The sequence below is a fragment of the Salvelinus fontinalis genome, chromosome 7, assembly GCF_029448725.1.
Source record: "Salvelinus fontinalis isolate EN_2023a chromosome 7, ASM2944872v1, whole genome shotgun sequence".
Lineage (NCBI taxonomy): Eukaryota > Metazoa > Chordata > Actinopteri > Salmoniformes > Salmonidae > Salvelinus > Salvelinus fontinalis.
Genome location: NC_074671.1, coordinates 1,195,286 through 1,217,713, shown reverse-complemented (window position 1 = coordinate 1,217,713; position 22,428 = coordinate 1,195,286). Strand labels below are relative to the sequence as shown.

At 44.2% G+C, this 22,428-nt stretch overlaps 1 protein-coding gene across 1 annotated transcript in view; it reads right to left on the bottom strand.

Moving 5' to 3' along the window:
• Nucleotides 1–7,943: 7,943 nt before the first annotated feature.
• The window catches only part of zbtb47b (zinc finger and BTB domain containing 47b), a 129,283-nt gene continuing 114,798 nt past the window's right edge, over nucleotides 7,944–22,428 (bottom strand). The window contains 2 exon segments of the mRNA XM_055928151.1: nucleotides 7,944–15,483; nucleotides 15,486–15,854. Coding sequence (XP_055784126.1) covers nucleotides 15,434–15,483; nucleotides 15,486–15,854 — 419 coding nt within the window. The 3' untranslated portion in view covers nucleotides 7,944–15,433.

Below are 22,428 nucleotides of genomic sequence, written 5' to 3'. Positions count from 1 at the left end.
CACTCCTCAACACCATGAGACTCACCAAGATGTAACACTCCTCAACACCATGAGACTCACCAAGATGTAACACTCCTCAACACCATGAGACTCACCAAGTTGTAAAGATGTTACATTTTTCACAGTGCCACCTGTTCCAACCCATATGATATATGTTATTTGATCAATTCTGTTGTGTTTGACCTGGAGGGTGTTTTGTGAGAGGTCACATTGAAAAGCATCTATGGGGCCTCCCGAGTGGCGCAGGCAGCAGTCTAAGGCACTAGATTTCAGTGCTTGAGGCATCACTACAGACCCGGGTTCGATCCCAAGCTGTGTTAGAAGTGTCCGTGACCGGGAATCCCATAGGGTGGCGCACAATTGGCCCAGCATCGTCCGGGTTAGGGGAGGGTTTGGCCGGGGGGGCTTTACTTGGCTCATCACGCTCTAGCGACTCCTTGTGGCCGGCCGGGTGCCGGCAGGCTGACTACGGTCTTCAGTTAAACGATGTTTCCTCCGACACATTGGTGCAGCTGGCTTCCAGGTTAAGTTTCTCAGAGGACGCATGACTCAACTTTTGCCTCTCCCAAGCCCGTTGGGGAGCTGCAGCGATGAGAAAAAATAGTAATTGGATCACAATTGGATATGACGAAATTGGGGAGAAAAAGGGGTTAAAATACTAACAAAAAGTATATATACAGTACCATTCAAAAGTTTGGACACAACTACTCATTGAAGGGTTTTTCTTTATTTTTACTATCTTCTACATAGTAGATAAATAGTGAAGACATCAAAACGATGAAATAACACTTATGGAATCATGTAGTAACCAAAACATTTTAAACAAATCAAAATATATTTTATATTCGAGATTCTTCATAGTAGCCATCTTTGCCTTGATGACAGCTTTGCACACTCTTGGCATTCTCTCAACCAGCTTCACCTGGAATGCTTTTCCAACCGTCTTGAAGGAGTTCCCAGATATGCTGCTTTTCCTTCACTCTGCAGTCCAACTCATCCCAAACCATCTCAATTGGGTTGAGGTCAGGTGATTGTGGAGGCCAGGTCATCTGATGCAGCACTCCATCACTCTCCTTCCTGGTCAAATAGCCCTTCCACAGCCTGGAGGTGTGCTGGGTCGATTTCCTGTTGAAAAACAAATGATAGTCCCACTAAGTGCAAACCAGATGGGATGGCGTATCACTGCAGAATGCTGTGGTAGCCATGCTGGTTGAGTTGGACTTGAATTCTAAATAAATCACGGACAGTGTCACTAGAAAGCACCCCCACACCTCCTGATCCATGCTTCACTGTGGAAACCACAAAAGAAAAACCCTGGAATGAGTAAATGTGTTCAAACTTTTGACTGGTACTGTAGTTACATATATATATATTTCTAATATTGTTTTTTATTTTTTATTATATAATAATTATATAACATATAAATTATATATATATATATACACACACAAAATAGCATATCTGTTATAGTATAGCTTGAAAGACTAGAATGTAAATGTTGAGTGGCTTAACTGCAGGTAAATTGTATGTTTTAATATTCAATAAAAAAAATAAAAAAGACTGGAACCACAGGAGCTGCATCTCTTCCAACACCACAACACATCTAGAAGACTCTATTATTACAACATGTCTAGAGGACTCTATGATCGACACCTCTAGAGGACTCTATGATCGACACCTCTAGAGGACTCTATGATCGACACCTCTAGAGGACTCTATGATCGACACCTCTAGAGGACTCTATGATCGACACCTCTAGAGGACTCTATGATCGACACCTCTAGAGGACTCTATGATCGACACCTCTAGAGGACTCTATGATCGACACCTCTAGAGGACTCTATGATCGACACCTCTAGAGGACTCTATGATCGACACCTCTAGAGGACTCTATGATCGACACCTCTAGAGGACTCTATGATCGACACCTCTAGAGGACTCTATGATCGACACCTCTAGAGGACTCTATGATCGACACCTCTAGAGGACTCTATGATCGACACCTCTAGAGGACTCTATGATCGACACCTCTAGAGGACTCTATGATCGACACCTCTAGAGGACTCTATGATCGACACCTCTAGAGGACTCTATGATCGACACCTCTAGAGGACTCTATGATCGACACCTCTAGAGGACTCTATGATCGACACCTCTAGAGGACTCTATGATCGACACCTCTAGAGGACTCTATGATCGACACCTCTAGAGGACTCTATGATCGACACCTCTAGAGGACTCTATGATCGACACCTCTAGAGGACTCTATGATCGACACCTCTAGAGGACTCTATGATCGACACCTCTAGAGGACTCTATGATCGACACCTCTAGAGGACTCTATGATCGACACCTCTAGAGGACTCTATGATCGACACCTCTAGAGGTCTCTATGATCGACACCTCTAGAGGACTCTATGATCGACACCTCTAGAGGACTCTATGATCGACACCTCTAGAGGACTCTATGATCGACACCTCTAGAGGACTCTATGATCGACACCTCTAGAGGACTCTATGATCGACACCTCTAGAGGACTCTATGATCGACACCTCTAGAGGACTCTATGATCGACACCTCTAGAGGACTCTATGATCGACACCTCTAGAGGACTCTATGATCGACACCTCTAGAGGACTCTATGATCGACACCTCTAGAGGACTCTATGATCGATACCTCTAGAGGACTCTATATATAACACCTCTAGAGGACTCTATGATCAACACCTCTAGATGACTCTATGATCGATACCTCTAGATGACTCTATGATCGATACCTCTAGATGACTCTATGATCGATACCTCTAGAGGACTCTATATATAACACCTCTAGAGGACTCTATGATCAACACCTCTAGATGACTCTATGATCGACACCTCTAGAGGACTCTATGATCGACACCTCTAGAGGACTCTATGATCGACACCTCTAGAGGACTCTATGATCGACACCTCTAGAGGACTCTATGATCGACACCTCTAGAGGACTCTATGATCGACACCTCTAGAGGACTCTATGATCAACACCTCTAGAGGACTCTATGATCAACACCTCTAGATGACTCTATGATCGATACCTCTAGAGGACTCTATATATAACACCTCTAGAGGACTCTATGATCAACACCTCTAGATGACTCTATGATCGACACCTCTAGAGGACTCTATGATCGACACCTCTAGAGGACTCTATGATCGACACCTCTAGAGGACTCTATGATCAACACCTCTAGAGGACTCTATGATCAACACCTCTAGATGACTCTATGATCGATACCTCTAGAGGACTCTATATATAACACCTCTAGAGGACTCTATGATCAACACATCTAGAGGACTCTATGATCAACACCTCTAGAGGACTCTATGATCCACACCTCTAGAGGACTCTATGATCAACACCTCTAGAGGACTCTATGATCAACACCTCTAGAGGACTCTATGATCGACACCTCTAGAGGACTCTATGATCGATACCTCTAGAGGACTCTATGATCGACACCTCTAGAGGACTCTACTGTGATGTCCCAAACTCGCTGGGTCCAAATCAACTCAGAGGAGTTGAAGTCACATATAATACGTAGAGCAGACTTCTGGAGTGGGGAAAGAATGAATGCTTTTCACTGTGTAGATAAATTGTGTGAATTAAAACGATCTAATTAAAGATAAACCATCTGTGTTATTGTTGAGTTCATTCATTAAATGTCCATCAGCTGTGACACTTGTAAATCCCTCGGTATGACACAGGAGCCAGATGAGAACTGGGCCACCTTCAGTTTCCAATGTTGTGATCGTGTGCAGATAGAAATGTCACAAATAGAGCCAATATGATTCCTTGGTCTACATGTCAGAGAGGCGTGTTTGTTCTACATAACATATTTCTGTCTGAAGGTTCCAAGATGGTGTGACCTGCTGAACGCGCCCCTGGGTCCAGAGAGAGTAGTACTGGTCCTACAGAGGGCGGGCTTTACAGCTGCTACACCAGCGCTATCAACACAGTATAGAACAATTGTAGCCAGTGGGATGCCATCAATAAAAAAATAACATTCATTTCAAACATTCAATTAAAACATTGGATACAGAACCAAAACATTTAATTCAAACTTCACTCCTCTCTACACACAGAAATAACAACATTACACAGTTTTGGAATAATATATCTATATTGTTTAATATTGAATTAGTCTCCTGTGTTACACATGATAAACACGAACCGATAGGATACATGTAATGTTACTAGCACCTCTAGACACTATAGTGCTCATTGTTTAAGTACGGTGTGTATATAACTAGCCCATACAACTACTGTATAGTCGTGGTCTATGTCGACCAGTCTACTAAGACATTGGGTTTACACTGTAATGTATAGAATCAACGAATGGTAGACACATTATGACTGGTTTTAATGCAGCAGTGGGAAGCGGTAGTTTAGGTACATGAAAACCGTTAAAGTGTTAAAGGAGAGAGATGCTTTTCCACCTTTGATTCGGGTATTACATTGTTGATTTCTATTATGATAAATGTAGGACTTTCTTTTCCTCAGAACTGGACATTTACTAGACCCACTAAACCAACCGTACATGTGCAGAATCACCAACCTCTCTTACTTTGAAACATTTGATTTAACACTAGAACAGACCATAAGGAAACAATGACCCTCTATTGGGAAAACATTAAATCTGTCTTCATAAGCCTTAATATACACACGGTCTTTTCACCAGCCAGAAGGAACATAGAAAAGTCAATTCCCCAGAGGTCGAAATTCAAACCACTTTTCTTCCAGCTGAAGGCCACAAAAATCAACCCTACTGGACTACAGCCTCCATCTTTTAGCTTATCCCAAGAACTACAAATCCCAAAGGGCTTTACAAAAACACTCAACGTTCCGGCCCTAACATATCTGGCCGGCGGGACATGCCTGGTTTCACTTTTTGACAAACATTTGCTTTTTTTTATTTGTATAATGAACGCAGAACGCAAACAATGAGACTTCTGAGAACCAACTCATCAGTTCCAACATACCCTGGTTTAAGGACTGGTTTAAGGACATGTTAACTAAACAGGGACCTTTAAAATGTCCCTTCTCTTTGAGTGTAACATATTCATTATCATGTTAGACATGATCACACAGACTCAAAGCCTTTGATCAATTAGCAGGGATGGCCAGTAAGTGCTTTTTCATGAAAAACCTAAAACATACTCACACAATTAAATACCTAGCTCCCTTACCCACAATCCTTCAGATCTGATACTAGGGATCCTTATCCCTCTCTAATGACAACACAACACTGAAAACTCTTTAAGAATACAGTAAATAAATTGATTGTGAGCCAATCAAGCACCGATCCATCACCAAGCATCTTAGAGTGCTTGGATGGATGTGGCACAAAGACAATGGCTGTAAAGTAATGCTCTCTGTCCAATAGTACCTATTCAATACTACCTTCTCTTGTTACTCGTTTGGCCATTGATGTACATTTCCACATCATTCTGATGCAAAATTACAGGAACTTTTAATACATTCCCCGGTTTTCTAGAAATCCTGGAAGTTTGCAACCATATTCTGACCCAAAGTGCTTATACCAGTAGTACCACCACTACCAACCAGCCCTAACTAACCCAATACCCACCAACCAGCCCTAACTAACCCAATACCCACCAACCAGCCCTAACTAACCCAATACCCACCAACCAGCCCTAACTAACCCAATACCACCAACCAGCCCTAACTAACCCAATACCCACCAACCAGCCCTAACTAACCCAATACCCACCAACCAGCCCTAACTAACCCAATACCCACCAACCAGCCCTAACTAACCCAATACCCACCAACCAGCCCTAACTAACCCAATACCCACCAACCAGCCCTAACTAACCCAATACCCACCAACCAGCCCTAACTAACCCAATACCCACCAACCAGCCCTAACTAACCCAATACCACCAACCAGCCCTAACTAACCCAATACCACCAACCAGCCCTAACTAACCCAATACCCACCAACCAGCCCTAACTAACCCAATACCCACCAACCAGCCCTAACTAACCCAATACCCACCAACCAGCCCTAACTAACCCAATACCCACCAACCAGCCCTAACTAACCCAATACCCACCAACCAGCCCTAACTAATCCAATACCCACCAACCAGCCCTAACTAACCCAATACCCACCAACCAGCCCTAACTAATCCAATACCCACCAACCAGCCCTAACTAACCCAATACCACCAACCAGCCCTAACTAACCCAATACCCACCAACCAGCCCTAACTAACCCAATACCCACCAACCAGCCCTAACTAACCCAATACCCACCAACCAGCCCTAACTAACCCAATACCCACCAACCAGCCCTAACTAACCCAATACCCACCAACCAGCCCTAACTAACCCAATACCCACCAACCAGCCCTAACTAACCCAATACCCACCAACCAGCCCTAACTAACCCAATACCCACCAACCAGCCCTAACTAACCCAATACCCACCAACCAGCCCTAACTAACCCAATACCCACCAACCAGCCCTAACTAACCCAATACCCACCAACCAGCCCTAACTAACCCAATACCCACCAACCAGCCCTAACTAACCCAATACCCACCAACCAGCCCTAACTAACCCAATACCCACCAACCAGCCCTAACTAACCCAATACCCACCAACCAGCCCTAACTAACCCAATACCCACCAACCAGCCCTAACTAACCCAATACCCACCAACCAGCCCTAACTAACCCAATACCCACCAACCAGCCCTAACTAATCCAATACCCACCAACCAGCCCTAACTAACCCAATACCCACCAACCAGCCCTAACTAACCCAATACCCACCTACATCACATTCAGTTCCATGGCATCTCATTTCCATCAACTATCTATACAGATAGACCCATAGATAGTATAACAGAATCTACTATAGAGATAGACCCATAGATAATATAACAGAATCTACTATAGAGATAGACCCATAGATAATATAACAGAATCTACTATAGAGATAGACCCATAGATAGTATAACAGAATCTACTATAGAGATAGACCCATAGATAATATAACAGAATCTACTATAGAGATAGACCCATAGACCGTATAATAGCTACAATTGTCTATTGATGGGGAACATCTCATGACAGTCCCACAGTACTCTGAGAATGATTATATAATTGTACATCTCCTCCTCTTCTCCTGCTCTTCCAGGGCCTGCTAACTGCTAACTTTCTACATTTCAGCACATTTTGCCATGGGGCACAGAGAAAAAATTTGCAGTTTTATAATGCTATTCTATACATTTTGTCATGAGACTGAGAGAAACATTTTCCGTTTTAAAGCATATTTCCTGCAACTACACAATTTTCCATGGTGCAAAGAGAAAAATGTGCAGTTTTAAAGCTAATTTCCTGCTATTCTACACATTTTGCCATTGTGAAGCCAAAGATTGCACATTTTGGGGGAGACAATATGTTTGCTATGATTGCATTTAAACCAAGTTTATAGAGCTAGTTAGGGATTAGCGCAATAGATTACAAGTATACAAATTCTCCAGAGTTAAATCTAATACACTATAAAAAATGTAATAAATAAAAAGGAATTGTTTCAGCTAAATGTCATTAAGTAACTGGTTCCACAGCCTCTTATGAGGTAAGATGCCCAGATAAGAATTTATAGTTGATTGAACATATGAGACAATTTGAGAAAACAGATATTTTTAAGTCAGCAACATTTTTCCTTACATTTTCTCATGTTGGAGCTGTTTGGGCCAACTAAAAATGTTTAAGTTCAGGTAACACTTTGACCCGAAAAGTTGAGTAAACTAGTGGAAACAATTACACCGTATCTTCTTCATAAGGAATAATTCACCTTTCTCCAATATATCTCAACTGTTTCCCAGATAGTAGACCATTGAGCAGATAAGATCGTTTTTTCTTAACAACATTTCAAAAAAGTTGAGATTTTATAGATTTCGGGCGTCTGTGATGTCTTCAGTGGTGGAAAAACTACCCAGTTGTCATACTTGAGTAAAGGTAAAGATACCTTAATAGAAAGTTACTCAGGTAAAAGTGAAAGTCACCCAGTAAAATACTACTTGAGTAAAAGTCTAAAAGTATTTGGTTTTAAATATACTGAAGTATCAAAAGTAAAAGTACGAAGAAAAAAAAAAAATCCTTATATTAAGCAAACCAGACGGCACAAATGTCTTGTTTTTTTAAATGTACAGATAGCCAGGGGCACACTCCAACATCAGTTACAAACAAAGCATGTGTGTTTAGTGAGTCCGCCAGATCAGAGACAGTAGGGACGACCAGGGATGTTTTCTTGATAAGTGTGTGAATTGGACCATTTTCTGTCCTGCTAAGCTTTCAACATGTAACGAATAATTTGGGTGTCAGGGAAAATTCATGGAGTAAAAAGGACATTATTTTCTTTAGGAACGTAGTGAAGTAAAAATAAAAATTTGTAAAAAATATAAAGAGTAAAGTAAAGTAACCCCCAAAAAACTACTTAAGTACTATAAAGTATTTTTACTTCAGTACATTACAACACTTGAAAAGAGCAGGAACAGGATTTTGTAGGCTACAATCCAAGCTCTGTACAGTGGTTTCTGAACCTCAGCAATAGACGAGAAGTCAGATAAATGTCTCTCAACTTTACTTCCTACTTTGGGAATCTCAAGCTGATTGGCTGATTGTTCAATTATTCAGGGACAGATTGACAGTTTTACACCTTTACTCATCTCACACACACACACTTTACTGCATTCTCCTGTGCACTGCAAAATTGACTGCAAAACCTTTCCAACGTGACTGGCTAGTCATAACCTTTCCAACGTGACCGGCTAGTCATAACCTTTCCAACGTGACCGGCTAGTCATAACCTTTCCAACGTGACCGGCTAGTCATTACCTTTCCAACGTGACTGGCTAGTCATAACCTTTCCAACGTGACTGGCTAGTCATAACCTTTCCAACGTGACTGGCTAGTCATAAAGTCATAACCTTTCCAACGTGACAGGCTAGTCATTACCTTTCCAACGTGACCGGCTAGTCATTACCTTTCCAACGTGACTGGCTAGTCATAACCTTTCCAACGTGACTGGCTAGTCATAAAGTCATAACCTTTCCAACGTGACAGGCTAGTCATTACCTTTCCAACGTGACTGGCTAGTCATAAAGTCATAACCTTTCCAACGTGACTGGCTAGTCATAACCTTTCCAACGTGACCGGCTAGTCATTACCTTTCCAACGTGACTGGCTAGTCATTACCTTTCCAACGTGACCGGCTAGTCATAAAGTCAGAACCTTTCCAACGTGACCGGCTAGTCATAACCTTTCCAACGTGACTGGCTAGTCATTACCTTTCCAACGTGACCGGCTAGTCATAACCTTTCCAACGTGACCGGCTAGTCATAAAGTCATAACCTTTCCAACGTGACTGGCTAGTCATTACCTTTCCAACGTGACTGGCTAGTCATAACCTTTCCAACGTGACCGGCTAGTCATAAAGTCATAACCTTTCCAACGTGACCGGCTAGTCATAACCTTTCCAACGTGACCGGCTAATCATAAAGTCATAACTTTTCCAACGTGACCGGCTAGTCATAACCTTTCCAACGTGACTGGCTAGTCATAACCTTTCCAACGTGACTGGCTAGTCATTACCTTTCCAACGTGACCGGCTAGTCATAACCTTTCCAACGTGACCGGCTAGTCATAAAGTCATAACCTTTCCAACGTGACCGGCTAGTCATTACCTTTCCAACGTGACTGGCTAGTCATAACCTTTCCAACGTGACCGGCTAGTCATAAAGTCATAACCTTTCCAACGTGACCGGCTAGTCATTACATTTCCAACGTGACTGGCTAGTCATAACCTTTCCAACGTGACCGGCTAGTCATAAAGTCATTACCTTTCCAACGTGACTGGCTAGTCATTACCTTTCCAACGTGACCGGCTATTCATAACCTTTCCAACGTGACCGGCTAGTCATAAAGTCATTACCTTTCCAACGTGACAGGCTAGTCATTACCTTTCCAACGTGACCGGCTAGTCATAACCTTTCCAACGTGACCGGCTAGTCATAAAGTCATAACCTTTCCAACGTGACCGGCTAGTCAGTGACTGGCTAGTCATAACCTTTCCAACGTGACTGGCTAGTCATAACCTTTCCAACGTGACCGGCTAGTCATTACCTTTCCAACGTGACCGGCTAGTCATAACCTTTCCAACGTGACCGGCTAGTCATTACCTTTCCAACGTGACCGGCTAGTCATAACCTTTCCAACGTGACCGGCTAGTCATAACCTTTCCAACGTGACCGGCTAGTCATTACCTTTCCAACGTGACCGGCTAGTCATAACCTTTCCAACGTGACCGGCTAGTCATTACCTTTCCAACGTGACCGGCTAGTCATAACCTTTCCAACGTGACCGGCTAGTCATAACCTTTCCAACGTGACCGGCTAGTCATAAAGTCATAACCTTTCCAACGTGACCGGCTAGTCATTACCTTTCCAACGTGACCGGCTAGTCATAACCTTTCCAACGTGACCGGCTAGTCATTACCTTTCCAACGTGACAGGCTAGTCATTACCTTTCCAACGTGACTGGCTAGTCATAAAGTCATAACCTTTCCAACGTGACTGGCTAGTCATAACCTTTCCAACGTGACCGGCTAGTCATTACCTTTCCAACGTGACCGGCTAGTCATAAAGTCATAACCTTTCCAACGTGACAGGCTAGTCATAACCTTTCCAACGTGACCGGCTAGTCATTACCTTTCCAACGTGACCGGCTAGTCATTACCTTTCCAACGTGACCGGCTAGTCATAACCTTTCCAACGTGACCGGCTAGTCATTACCTTTCCAACGTGACCGGCTAGTCATAACCTTTCCAACGTGACCGGCTAGTCATAACCTTTCCAACGTGACCGGCTAGTCATAACCTTTCCAACGTGACCGGCTAGTCATTACCTTTCCAACGTGACCGGCTAGTCATTACCTTTCCAACGTGACCGGCTAGTCATAACCTTTCCAACGTGACCGGCTAGTCATTACCTTTCCAACGTGACTGGCTAGTCATTACCTTTCCAACGTGACCGGCTAGTCATTACCTTTCCAACGTGACCGGCTAGTCATTACCTTTCCAACGTGACCGGCTAGTCATTACCTTTCCAACGTGACCGGCTAGTCATAACCTTTCCAACGTGACTGGCTAGTCATTACCTTTCCAACGTGACTGGCTAGTCATAACCTTTCCAACGTGACTGGCTAGTCATAAAGTCATAACCTTTCCAACGTGACAGGCTAGTCATTACCTTTCCAACGTGACTGGCTAGTCATTACCTTTCCAACGTGACCGGCTAGTCATAAAGTCAGAACCTTTCCAACGTGACTGGCTAGTCATAACCTTTCCAACGTGACTGGCTAGTCATAACCTTTCCAACGTGACCGGCTAGTCATAACCTTTCCAACGTGACCGGCTAGTCATTACCTTTCCAACGTGACTGGCTAGTCATAACCTTTCCAACGTGACTGGCTAGTCATTACCTTTCCAACGTGACCGGCTAGTCATAAAGTCAGAACCTTTCCAACGTGACTGGCTAGTCATTACCTTTCCAACGTGACTGGCTAGTCATTACCTTTCCAACGTGACTGGCTAGTCATTACCTTTCCAACGTGACTGGCTAGTCATTACCTTTCCAACGTGACCGGCTAGTCATAACCTTTCCAACGTGACCGGCTAGTCATAACCTTTCCAACGTGACCGGCTAGTCATAACCTTTCCAACGTGACCGGCTAGTCATTACCTTTCCAACGTGACCGGCTAGTCATTACCTTTCCAACGTGACCGGCTAGTCATTACCTTTCCAACGTGACCGGCTAGTCATAACCTTTCCAACGTGACCGGCTAGTCATTACCTTTCCAACGTGACTGGCTAGTCATTACCTTTCCAACGTGACCGGCTAGTCATTACCTTTCCAACGTGACCGGCTAGTCATTACCTTTCCAACGTGACCGGCTAGTCATTACCTTTCCAACGTGACCGGCTAGTCATAACCTTTCCAACGTGACTGGCTAGTCATTACCTTTCCAACGTGACTGGCTAGTCATAACCTTTCCAACGTGACTGGCTAGTCATAAAGTCATAACCTTTCCAACGTGACAGGCTAGTCATTACCTTTCCAACGTGACTGGCTAGTCATTACCTTTCCAACGTGACCGGCTAGTCATAAAGTCAGAACCTTTCCAACGTGACTGGCTAGTCATAACCTTTCCAACGTGACTGGCTAGTCATAACCTTTCCAACGTGACCGGCTAGTCATAACCTTTCCAACGTGACCGGCTAGTCATTACCTTTCCAACGTGACCGGCTAGTCATAACCTTTCCAACGTGACCGGCTAGTCATTACCTTTCCAACGTGACCGGCTAGTCATAAAGTCAGAACCTTTCCAACGTGACTGGCTAGTCATTACCTTTCCAACGTGACTGGCTAGTCATAACCTTTCCAACGTGACTGGCTAGTCATTACCTTTCCAACGTGACTGGCTAGTCATTACCTTTCCAACGTGACCGGCTAGTCATAACCTTTCCAACGTGACCGGCTAGTCATTACCTTTCCAACGTGACTGGCTAGTCATAACCTTTCCAACGTGACTGGCTAGTCATAACCTTTCCAACGTGACTGGCTAGTCATTACCTTTCCAACGTGACTGGCTAGTCATTACCTTTCCAACGTGACTGGCTAGTCATAACCCTCTAAAACACCTTACATAATGGCATAATGTTGCCACACACAAATTACACAAACGATCACAATTTTAACATTTAACACACATAAAGAGTACATCTTAAATATCACTAAGGTTCAAAGTAAGATGCAGGATTGATTTTAGAGGCTGTATAATAATCCCACTAGCATGTGAGCTCACAGGAGTTGGTTATTGCGATGCCAGATACGTGTTTCAGCAGACAGATCAGAAGAACAGTTTGCCTCATCTTCAGGAGGCTAAGAGAATGATGGTTCTATCCTGTTGGTCTGTTCTGATGGCTAATATAGTCCATTCACTGTGAGGAGGAGGAGAGAGGAGGATAGAGGGTGAGGAGAGGAGAGACAGGGCTCTGCTGGAGATGTCTGAAGAGGAGAGAAAGAGACAGCGGAGAGGAAGATGAGAAGAGAGGAGAGAGGAGGATAGAGGGTGAGGAGAGGAGAGACAGGGCTCTGCTGGAGATGTCTGAAGAGGAGAGAAAGAGACAGCGGAGAGGAAGATGAGAAGAGAGGAGAGAGGGCTCTGTAGGCAACGTCTGGTGAGGACAGGAGAGATACAAGGCTCTGTAGGAGTTGTCTGAAGAGGGGAGGAGAGAGGAGGATGACGATAGAGGAGGGGAGGAGAGAGAAGGGTAGGGGAGAGGAGGATGAGGAGAAGAGAGAGACAGGGCTTTGCTGGAGACGTCTGGCACCATATACCTCTGTTAGGACAGAGAGGTAAACTTTCAGAGAGAACTCACTGTACACAGAACACCTAGAACCTTCTGTAGAGAACTAATTCCACACAGAACACCTCAAACCTTTTGTCAGACAGAAATCGTTCCACATATAACCTTCTGTAGAGAACCAATTCCACACAGAACACCTAGAACCTTCTGTAGAGAACTAATTCCACACAGAACACATATAACCTTCTGTAGAGAACCAATTCCACACAGAACACCTAGAACCTTCTGTAGAGAACTAATTCCACACAGAACACATATAACCTTCTGTAGAGAACCAATTCCACACAGAACACCTAGAACCTTCTGTAGAGAACTAATTCCACACAGAACACATAGAACCTTCTGTAGAGAACTATTTCCACACAGAACACCTAGAACCTTTTGTCAGACAGAAATCGTTCCACATATAACCTTCTGTAGAGAACTCATTCCACACAGACCAACTAGGGAGGAGTTTAGGCCCCAGAATTAACCCAGTAAATAGCTAGTTAATATGAGAAGGGATTATTAATCTCACCAGTAACTAGTTTTGTCTGAGGAGGTGTTAATCTGACCAGTGTTACATTGTGCTACAAGCAGGGCCTTATTAAAAAGGGTGTGGCTTTGTGGTACGCAGAATGAAAACAATGAAACAACAGATGTAATGTATGTTGTCATTTTACATGTCCCTCTGAACTCTCAGCGACCAGGGCAGAAGGGAACTATTCAACACAGTAAAACATTTCCATATGGAAGGTGTATGCATTTATACTGTATTTGTTACAAGAAGCCTCTGTATGATCCTTCATCACGATGTGGTTATATGAAGAAATCCTCCTTCCATTCATGTCTCGCTCCGCTCCTGTAAATCCCTCTCATAGTCTGAGTACTTCAGGGGGTCCAGGGGGGTTGGCTGACTGAGTGCTAGCGGTCTGTTAGCAGAGTGTTGTAGAGTAGATGGGTGCTAGCGGTCTGTTAGCAGAGTGTTGTAGAGTAGATGGGTGCTAGCGGTCTGGTCTGTTAGCAGAGTGTTGTAGAGTAGATGGGTGCTAGCGGTCTGTTAGCAGAGCGTTGTAGAGTAGATGGATGCTAGCGGTCTGGTCTGTTAGCAGAGTGTTGTAGAGTAGATGGGTGCTAGCGGTCTGGTCTGTTAGCAGAGTGTTGTAGAGTAGATGGGTGCTAGCGGTCTGGTCTGTTAGCAGAGTGTTGTATAGTAGATGGGTGCTAGCAGTCTGTTCGCAGAGTGTTGTAGAGTAGATGGATGCTAGCGGTCTGGTCTGTTAGCAGAGTGTTGTATAGTAGATGGGTGCTAGCAGTCTGTTCGCAGAGTGTTGTAGAGTAGATGGGTGCTAGCGGTCTGGTCTGTTAGCAGAGTGTTGTATAGTAGATGGGTGCTAGCAGTCTGTTCGCAGAGTGTTGTAGAGTAGATGGGTGCTAGCGGTCTGTTAGCAGAGTGTTGTAGAGTAGATGGATGCTAGCGGTCTGTTAGCAGAGCGTTGTAGAGTAGATGGGTGCTAGCGGTCTGGTCTGTTAGCAGAGTGTTGTAGAGTAGATGGGTGCTAGCGGTCTGGTCTGTTAGCAGAGTGTTGTATAGTAGATGGGTGCTAGCAGTCTGTTCGCAGAGTGTTGTAGAGTAGATGGATGCTAGCGGTCTGGTCTGTTAGCAGAGCGTTGTAGAGTAGATGGGTGCTAGCGGTCTGGTCTGTTAGCAGAGTGTTGTAGAGTAGATGGATGCTAGCGGTCTGGTCTGTTAGCAGAGTGTTGTAGAGTAGATGGGTGCTAGCGGTCTGGTCTGTTAGCAGAGTGTTGTAGAGTAGATGGGTGCTAGCGGTCTGTTAGCAGAGTGTTGTAGAGTAGATGGATGCTAGCGGTCTGGTCTGTTAGCAGAGCGTTGTAGAGTAGATGGATGCTAGCGGTCTGGTCTGTTAGCAGAGCGGAGTGCGTTAGCTAGATGTTGGAGCCCATCCTGCCAGAGAAGAGGGGTGGAGGAGGGGGAGGTGGGGCGCGGGGGTGTGGGGCAGCCCCCCCAGGGAGTGGATCAGGGGGAGGGAGAGGGGCGTGGCATGGTGATGCATTGCCCCCGGAAGCGCCGCCCCTAAAACCACCTGACCAATCGCAGCAGGGTCCGCAGAAACAGTCGGGGAGGGGGGGTCGACGCCCAGCGAGTCGTTGTTGTCGGTTACCATGGGGTTGCTGACCCGGATGCACTTCTCCTTGTGGGCCTTGAGCATGTTGGAGAAACGGAACCTCTGACCACACACCTCGCAGGGGTACGGCTTCTCCCCCGTATGGGTCCGACGGTGACGCTTCATGTTGGGACGACTGGTGAAACTCTTCCCACAGATCTCACAGATATACGGCTTCTCTCCTAGGAAGGAGGGAGAACACACATTATGGACTAGCACAACAAAGAAACAAAAAGCACTAGAACTAGACACTAAGTTGAAGCTGACGGAAACACAAGTCAACACAACCACAAAAGACAGCTAGCTAGTGCTAACAGTCAGTATCTGGATAACATGTGTGAAATGCTTGATAATGTATGTGATATCAACATTGAGATATATTTTCTGGGTGACCTAAATATTGACTGGCTTTCATCAAGCTGCCCTCTCATGAAAAATCTTGAACCTGTAACGAGTGCCTGCAACCTGGTTCAGGTTATCAGTCAACCTACCAGGGAAGTTACAAACAACACAATAATGAAATCATCCACATCTACTGGTCACATCTTGACTAATGCTGAAGAAATCTGCCCTAAAGAATGTGGTGACCCGGGGTTTGAATGTAACCCTCACTCCTGCTGAGCACACCAAGACAGTCGTGAAAAGGGCACGACAAAACCTATTCCCCCTCAGGAGACTGAACAGTTTCGACATGGGTCCTCAGCTCCTCAAAAGGTTCTACAGCTGCACCATCGAGAGCATGCTGACGGGTTGCACCACTGCCTGCATGGAAACTGCTCGGCGTCCGACCGCAAGGCATTACAGAGGGTAGTGCGTACAGCCCAGTACATCACCGGGGCCAAGCTTCCTGCCATCCAGGGTCTCTATACCAGGCGGTGTCAGAAAAATTGTCAAAGACCAGCCACCCTAGTCATAGACTTTTCTCTCTCCTGAACAGCTTCTACCCCCAAGCCATAAGACTCCTGAACAGCTAATCAAATGGCTACCCAGACTATTTGCATTGCCCCCCCCCCCCCCCCCCCCCGCCCCTGTATATAGCCCCCGCTATTGTTATTTACTGCTGCTCTTTAATACGTTTGAATTCTTATCGCTTACTATTTTTATAAAACGGCATAGTTGTTTTTTGGGCTTGGCACTGTAAGGTCTATACCTGTTGTTTTCGGCGGTCTATACAGCTGATTCTGGATCGTAGGGAGCAGGAAAGGAAAGGGAGCAGGAGGCCATAAAGGCAGGAAGTCGTCGTGAAAGTAAAACAGGACTTTCGCCTTCGACACCAGCATCAGCAGAGAGGTGGAGCCGGGGGAATTACCAGAGCGGGAGGCCGAGGGAAGTGGGATTAAACATGAACTTCTACCAACCTCCCTCTTTGACGTCCTTCTGGAAGATAACAAGAGCAACAAGGACTGGGGGAGTCCAGTATGGACCAGATGTAACCGATTTTGAGGGAGGAGTTGTGGCAATATGACAGGGGGCTAGGGTCAGTCTGTTATGTCTGGAGTATTTCTCCTGTCTCATCCGGTGTCTTGTGTGAATTTAAGTATGCTCCCTCTAATTCTCTCCCTCTCGGAGGACCTGAGCTCTAGGACCATGCCTCAGGACTACCTGGCATGATGACTTCGGTTTGAACTGTTCTGCCTGGAACCCTGAACCTGTTCATCGGGCAAGCTACCTTGTCCCAGACCTGCTGTTTTCGACTCTCTCTCTACCGCACCTGCTGTCTCTAACTCTGAATTCTCGGCTATGAAAAGCCAACTGACATTTACTCCTGAGGTGCTGACCTGTTGCACCCTCTACAACCACTGTGATTATTATTATTTGACCCTGATGGTCATTTATGAACATTTGAACATCTTGGCCATGTTCTGTTATAATCTCCACCCGGCACAGCCAGAAGAGGACTGGCCATCCCACAGAGCCTGGTTCCTCTCTATGTTACTTCCTAGGTTCCTGCCTTTCTAGGGAGTTTTTCCTAGCCACTGTGCTTCTACACCTGCATTGTTTGCTGTTTGGGGTTTTAGGCTGGGTTTCTGTACAGCACTTCGAGATATTAGCTGATGTAAGAAGGGCTATATAAAATAAATTTGAATCATTGATTCATTGACAGTATATAAGTAATTGTTTAAACAACTTCTTGTCAATAGGAGGGCGCTGTTTTCACTTTGGAAAAAATCGTGCCCAAATGAAACGGCCTCGTACTCTTTTCTAGATCATACAATATGCATATTATTATTACTATAGGATAGAAAACACTCAGAAGTTTCTAAAACTGTTTGAATTATGTCTGTGAGTAAAACAGAACTCATTTTGCAGCAAACTTCCATGCAAGAAGTGAAAAATCTGAAAATGAGGCTCTGTTTCAGGGCCTGCCTATTCAATTGCCTTATATTTATCGATATGCATGCACTTCATACGCCTTCCACTAGATGTCAACAGGCAGTGGAAGGTGGAATGGGGTGTCTAGCTTGTTCTGAGGCCGACCAAGAGCTTTTGGAGTGGCAGGTCAGGAATTTTCTTTGTCTACCAAGGCACGCCGCGGGGCTCGACATTGGCTTCTGAAAAGCGTTACGTATACATGGCGAATATCTCCGGCTCTGATTTTATTTGTTACATGTGATAATAACATCATAAAGTAGGTTTTTTCAACCAAGTTTTATCAGTTTATTCAACGTTTATTCGGACTTTTGGAATTTTCCGTTCTTTGCGCCAAGAGTTGATGGGCATATTCACGCCACATGGCTAGCCAAGGTTGCTAATTCGACAGAAGAAATGGACATTCTAAAACCAAACAACGATTTATTCTGGACCAAGGACTCCTTGTACAACATTCTGATGGAAGCTCAACAAAAGTAAGTAAACATTTCTGATGTTATTTCGTATTTCTGTGTAAAATATTGAGTCCTATTCTCCGCCGTTTTGGTGAGCGCTGTCTCACAATAACGCAAGCTGTATGTTATGGTAAAGTTATTTTTTTAAATCTAACACAGCGGTTGCATTAAGAACCAGTGTATCTTTCATTTGCCATACAAGTATTTTTCTGTAAAGTTTATGATGAGTTCTTTGGTCAAATTAGGTGAGTGTCCAAAATATCTCCGGAGATTCTGGTGAATCGATGCTACGTATTCACAATGTATAATCACGATTTGTAGCTCTAAATATGCACATTTTCTAACAAAACATAATTGTATTGTATAACATGATGTTATAAGACTGTCATCTGATGAATTTGTTCAAGGTTAGTGATTCATTTTATATCTTTTGCTGGTTTTTCCGAAAGCTACCTTTTGCGGTGAATAAATGCGTTTGTGTGTTTGGCTATTGTGGTAAGCTAATATAAGCTAATATAATTCTATATTGTGTTTTCGCTGTAAAAAATCTGAAATATTGGCTGGATTCACAAGATGTTTATCTTTCACTTGCTGTACACCATGTATTTTTCATAAATTATTTATGATGAGTATTTAGGTATTTCACGTTGCTCTCTGTAATTATTCTGGCTGCTTTGGTGATATTTTTGATGGTAGCTGCAATGTAAAACTATGATTTATACCTCAAATATGCACATTTTCGAACAAAACATAAATGTATTGTATAACATGTTATAAGACTGTCATCAGATTAAGTTGTTTCTTGGTTAGTGACTAATTTTATCCCTATTTTGTCAGTTTTGTGAAGGCTACCTATGCGGTAGAAACATGGTGAAAATATGCAGTTGTGTGTTTGGCTATTGTGGTTAGCTAATAGAAATACATAGTGTTTTTGCTGTAAAACATTTTAAAAATCGGAAATGATGGCTGGATTCACAAGATTTTTATCTTTCATTTGCTGTATTGGACTTGGGATTTCATGAAAAGTATATTATATGATATCCCTGTCCCGTTAGGCTAGGCTATGCTAGTCAGCTTTTTTGATGAGGAGGATCCCGGATCCGGGAGAGAGAAGCTGTAGAGGTTTTAAGGGTTAAAATGGTCGATTTGCTTAGAGGAGCTTTTTAATATTATTTTTGCGGTTTCTCTACTGTTGTTTTTTCATTCAACATTTGGAACATTGATGTTGAAGTCTGTTACATCTTCTGAATTCTTCTAAGACATCAGTTAGAGGCTCTGTGCTTTACCCACAGAGGCAGGGACATATCATTAGTATTCTTCTTTAGGAGGAACAGATTTCCTCTAGAAGAGACATGGGTCCTCTAGGAGAGACATGGGTCCTCTAGGAGAGACATGGGTCCTCTAGAAGAGACATGGGTCCTCTAGAAGAGACATGGGTCCTCTAGGAGACTTACTGTAAAGGGCTTTGCCTGAATAAAAAAAGAAAGTGGATTTCCCCTAGAATAATCTTGTTGACCCTAACCAGTCAGGCTGACCGAACTAGAGGGTTCCTCGGTCTTTCTACCAATGGGATACGTATAAACGTTTTAGGATGTTAGGCTTAGGCTGACACGGTAACTATACCTTCGTGTTTTTGTGGGACACTAGATCCCATTACGTTGAGTAACTCCAGGTCCACAGATGAAGGGTGGGTGATGCGTACCCGTGGGTGTCAAACTAATATTTATTTAATGATAACCGTTGCCGAGGGGAGACAGTGAGCCTGATGAACTACGGGTCGCCCTACCCCCGAGCTAGACATCTCGCTGAGTGGTTTTTAATAAAGGTTTCTCCCACCCCAGCTGTCGACTGCAGAGTGTAAAACCGGTGGTGCGGTTGTTACCAGCGGTTCACTAGGAATGGGACCGGGCAACATCCGTAGATAATAGGCCTGAAGCAGGGGTAACCTTGGCTAGCTCATTCATCTCAAGGGAGAGCCATGAGTCTGGCAAGACAAGCAGTATCCACATCCATCGGATGTAGTGATTAGAATAACTAAAGGAACAGAAAAGTTCTAAAGGATGAGGCTAATATATCAAATACGTTTTTTTTATAAAGCCCCTTTTACATCAGCAGATGTCACAAAGTGCTTATACAGAAACCCAGCCTGAAACCCCAAACAGCAAGCGTAGAAGAGGTCATACACTAAGTGTTGTAGGGATTCCTAATTTTAAGATGTAAATAATATTTGCTGGTCTGTGGTGTGTAATGAGGAGCAACCAGACGCTGCACTTGACACATTTATGAAATTGCTTCTTGAAGTTACTAATAAGCATAAACCCATTAAGAAAATGACTGTGAAAGAATGTTAAATCCCTGTGGATTGAGAAGGAATTGAAACATGTTTGAGAGGGATGAGGCAAATAAGGCTACACAGCTGATACACAGCTGATACTGCAAATTGAGAAATCATGTGACTAAACAAAAAGAAGAAACACTATGAAACAAAGATAAATTACAAAGAGAATGATAGTAAAAAGCTTTAGAGCACCTTCAATGAAATCTTGGGCAAACAAAGTGAACTCGGCTCCATCATTCATTGAATCAGATGGCTCATTCGTCACAAAATGATTTTTTCATTGGTAAGACAAGCAAATTTAGGCATGAAATGCCCAACAACTAATTCTGGACCAACACATCCATGCATAACTGACCAAATTATGAAAGACAAGCATTGTAAAGTGAGTGTGGAAGAGATCTATCAGAAATGACAAGCCACCGGGGGTCTGACAGCCTGGATCATGATAGCAGACTATATTGTCACTCCTATTTGGAGGGAATCAAAAGTTATTCCCCTACCCAAGAATAGCAAAGCAACCTTGGTGTTAGCTCACACAGCAGACTAATCACTGTTACCAGCAATTAATAAACCATTAAAAAAAAAAATGTAACTAACAGATTTTCAGCACTTACACAATTGACTGATGATTGGTTGAGAGACATGTATAATAGAAAGATTGTGGGAACTGTCTTGTTAGACTGCAGCTTTTGACATTATCAGAGATTGACTTCTACACTACTTGTATTTGTGAGAAGTATTGACATGTTGAATGAATGAAGTTGTCTGTTTAAACTACTAGCACACAGCTCAGACACCCATGCATACCCCACCAGAGGTCTCTTCACGGTCTCCCAGTCCAGAACATACCGGGGGGGGGGGGTTAAGGTGAGGTCGAGGTGAGGGATTAATTAAGATGCTTTCAGAAGATGGGCAGGGACTCTGATGTCCTAACTGCCAGGACCGAGAAGAGTTTGGACTGGGCTGAGCAGGAGCTGCTCTCCCGTAGGGGGCCAAGAGACCAGAGGTAGCAGAACTGAGTGCTCGGGTTGGGGTGTTGGGTTTGAGCCTGAAGGTAGGGGGGGCAGTTCCTCTTGGTGTGCGGAGGAGCGGGGTGATGTTGGAGAACTTGGGAAGGTTAAAAACCAGGCGGGCTGCAGCGTTCTGGATTAGTTGCAGGGGTTTGATGGCACAAGCGGGGAGCCCTGACAACAGCAAGTTGCAGTAGTCCTGTCGGGAGAGGACAAGTGCCTGGATTAGGACCTGCGTCACTTCCTGTGTGAGGTAGGGTCGTACTCTACGGATGTTATAGAGCATGAACCTGCAGGAGCGAGTCACTTCTTTGATGTTTGCAGAGAACGACAAGTTGTTGTCCAGAGTCACGCCAAGGTTCTTTGTACTCTGGGAGGGCTACACTGCGCCCTGAGAGGATGGAGAGGAGGATCTGATAGAGACTGAGACGCCCAGCCCTGAGAGGGTGGAGAGGAGGATCTGATAGAGCCTGAGACACCCAGCCCTGAGAGGATGGAGAGGAGGATCTGATAGAGGCTGAAACGCCCAGCCACGAGAGGGTGGAGAGGAGGATCTGATAGAGTCTGAGACACCCAGCCCTGA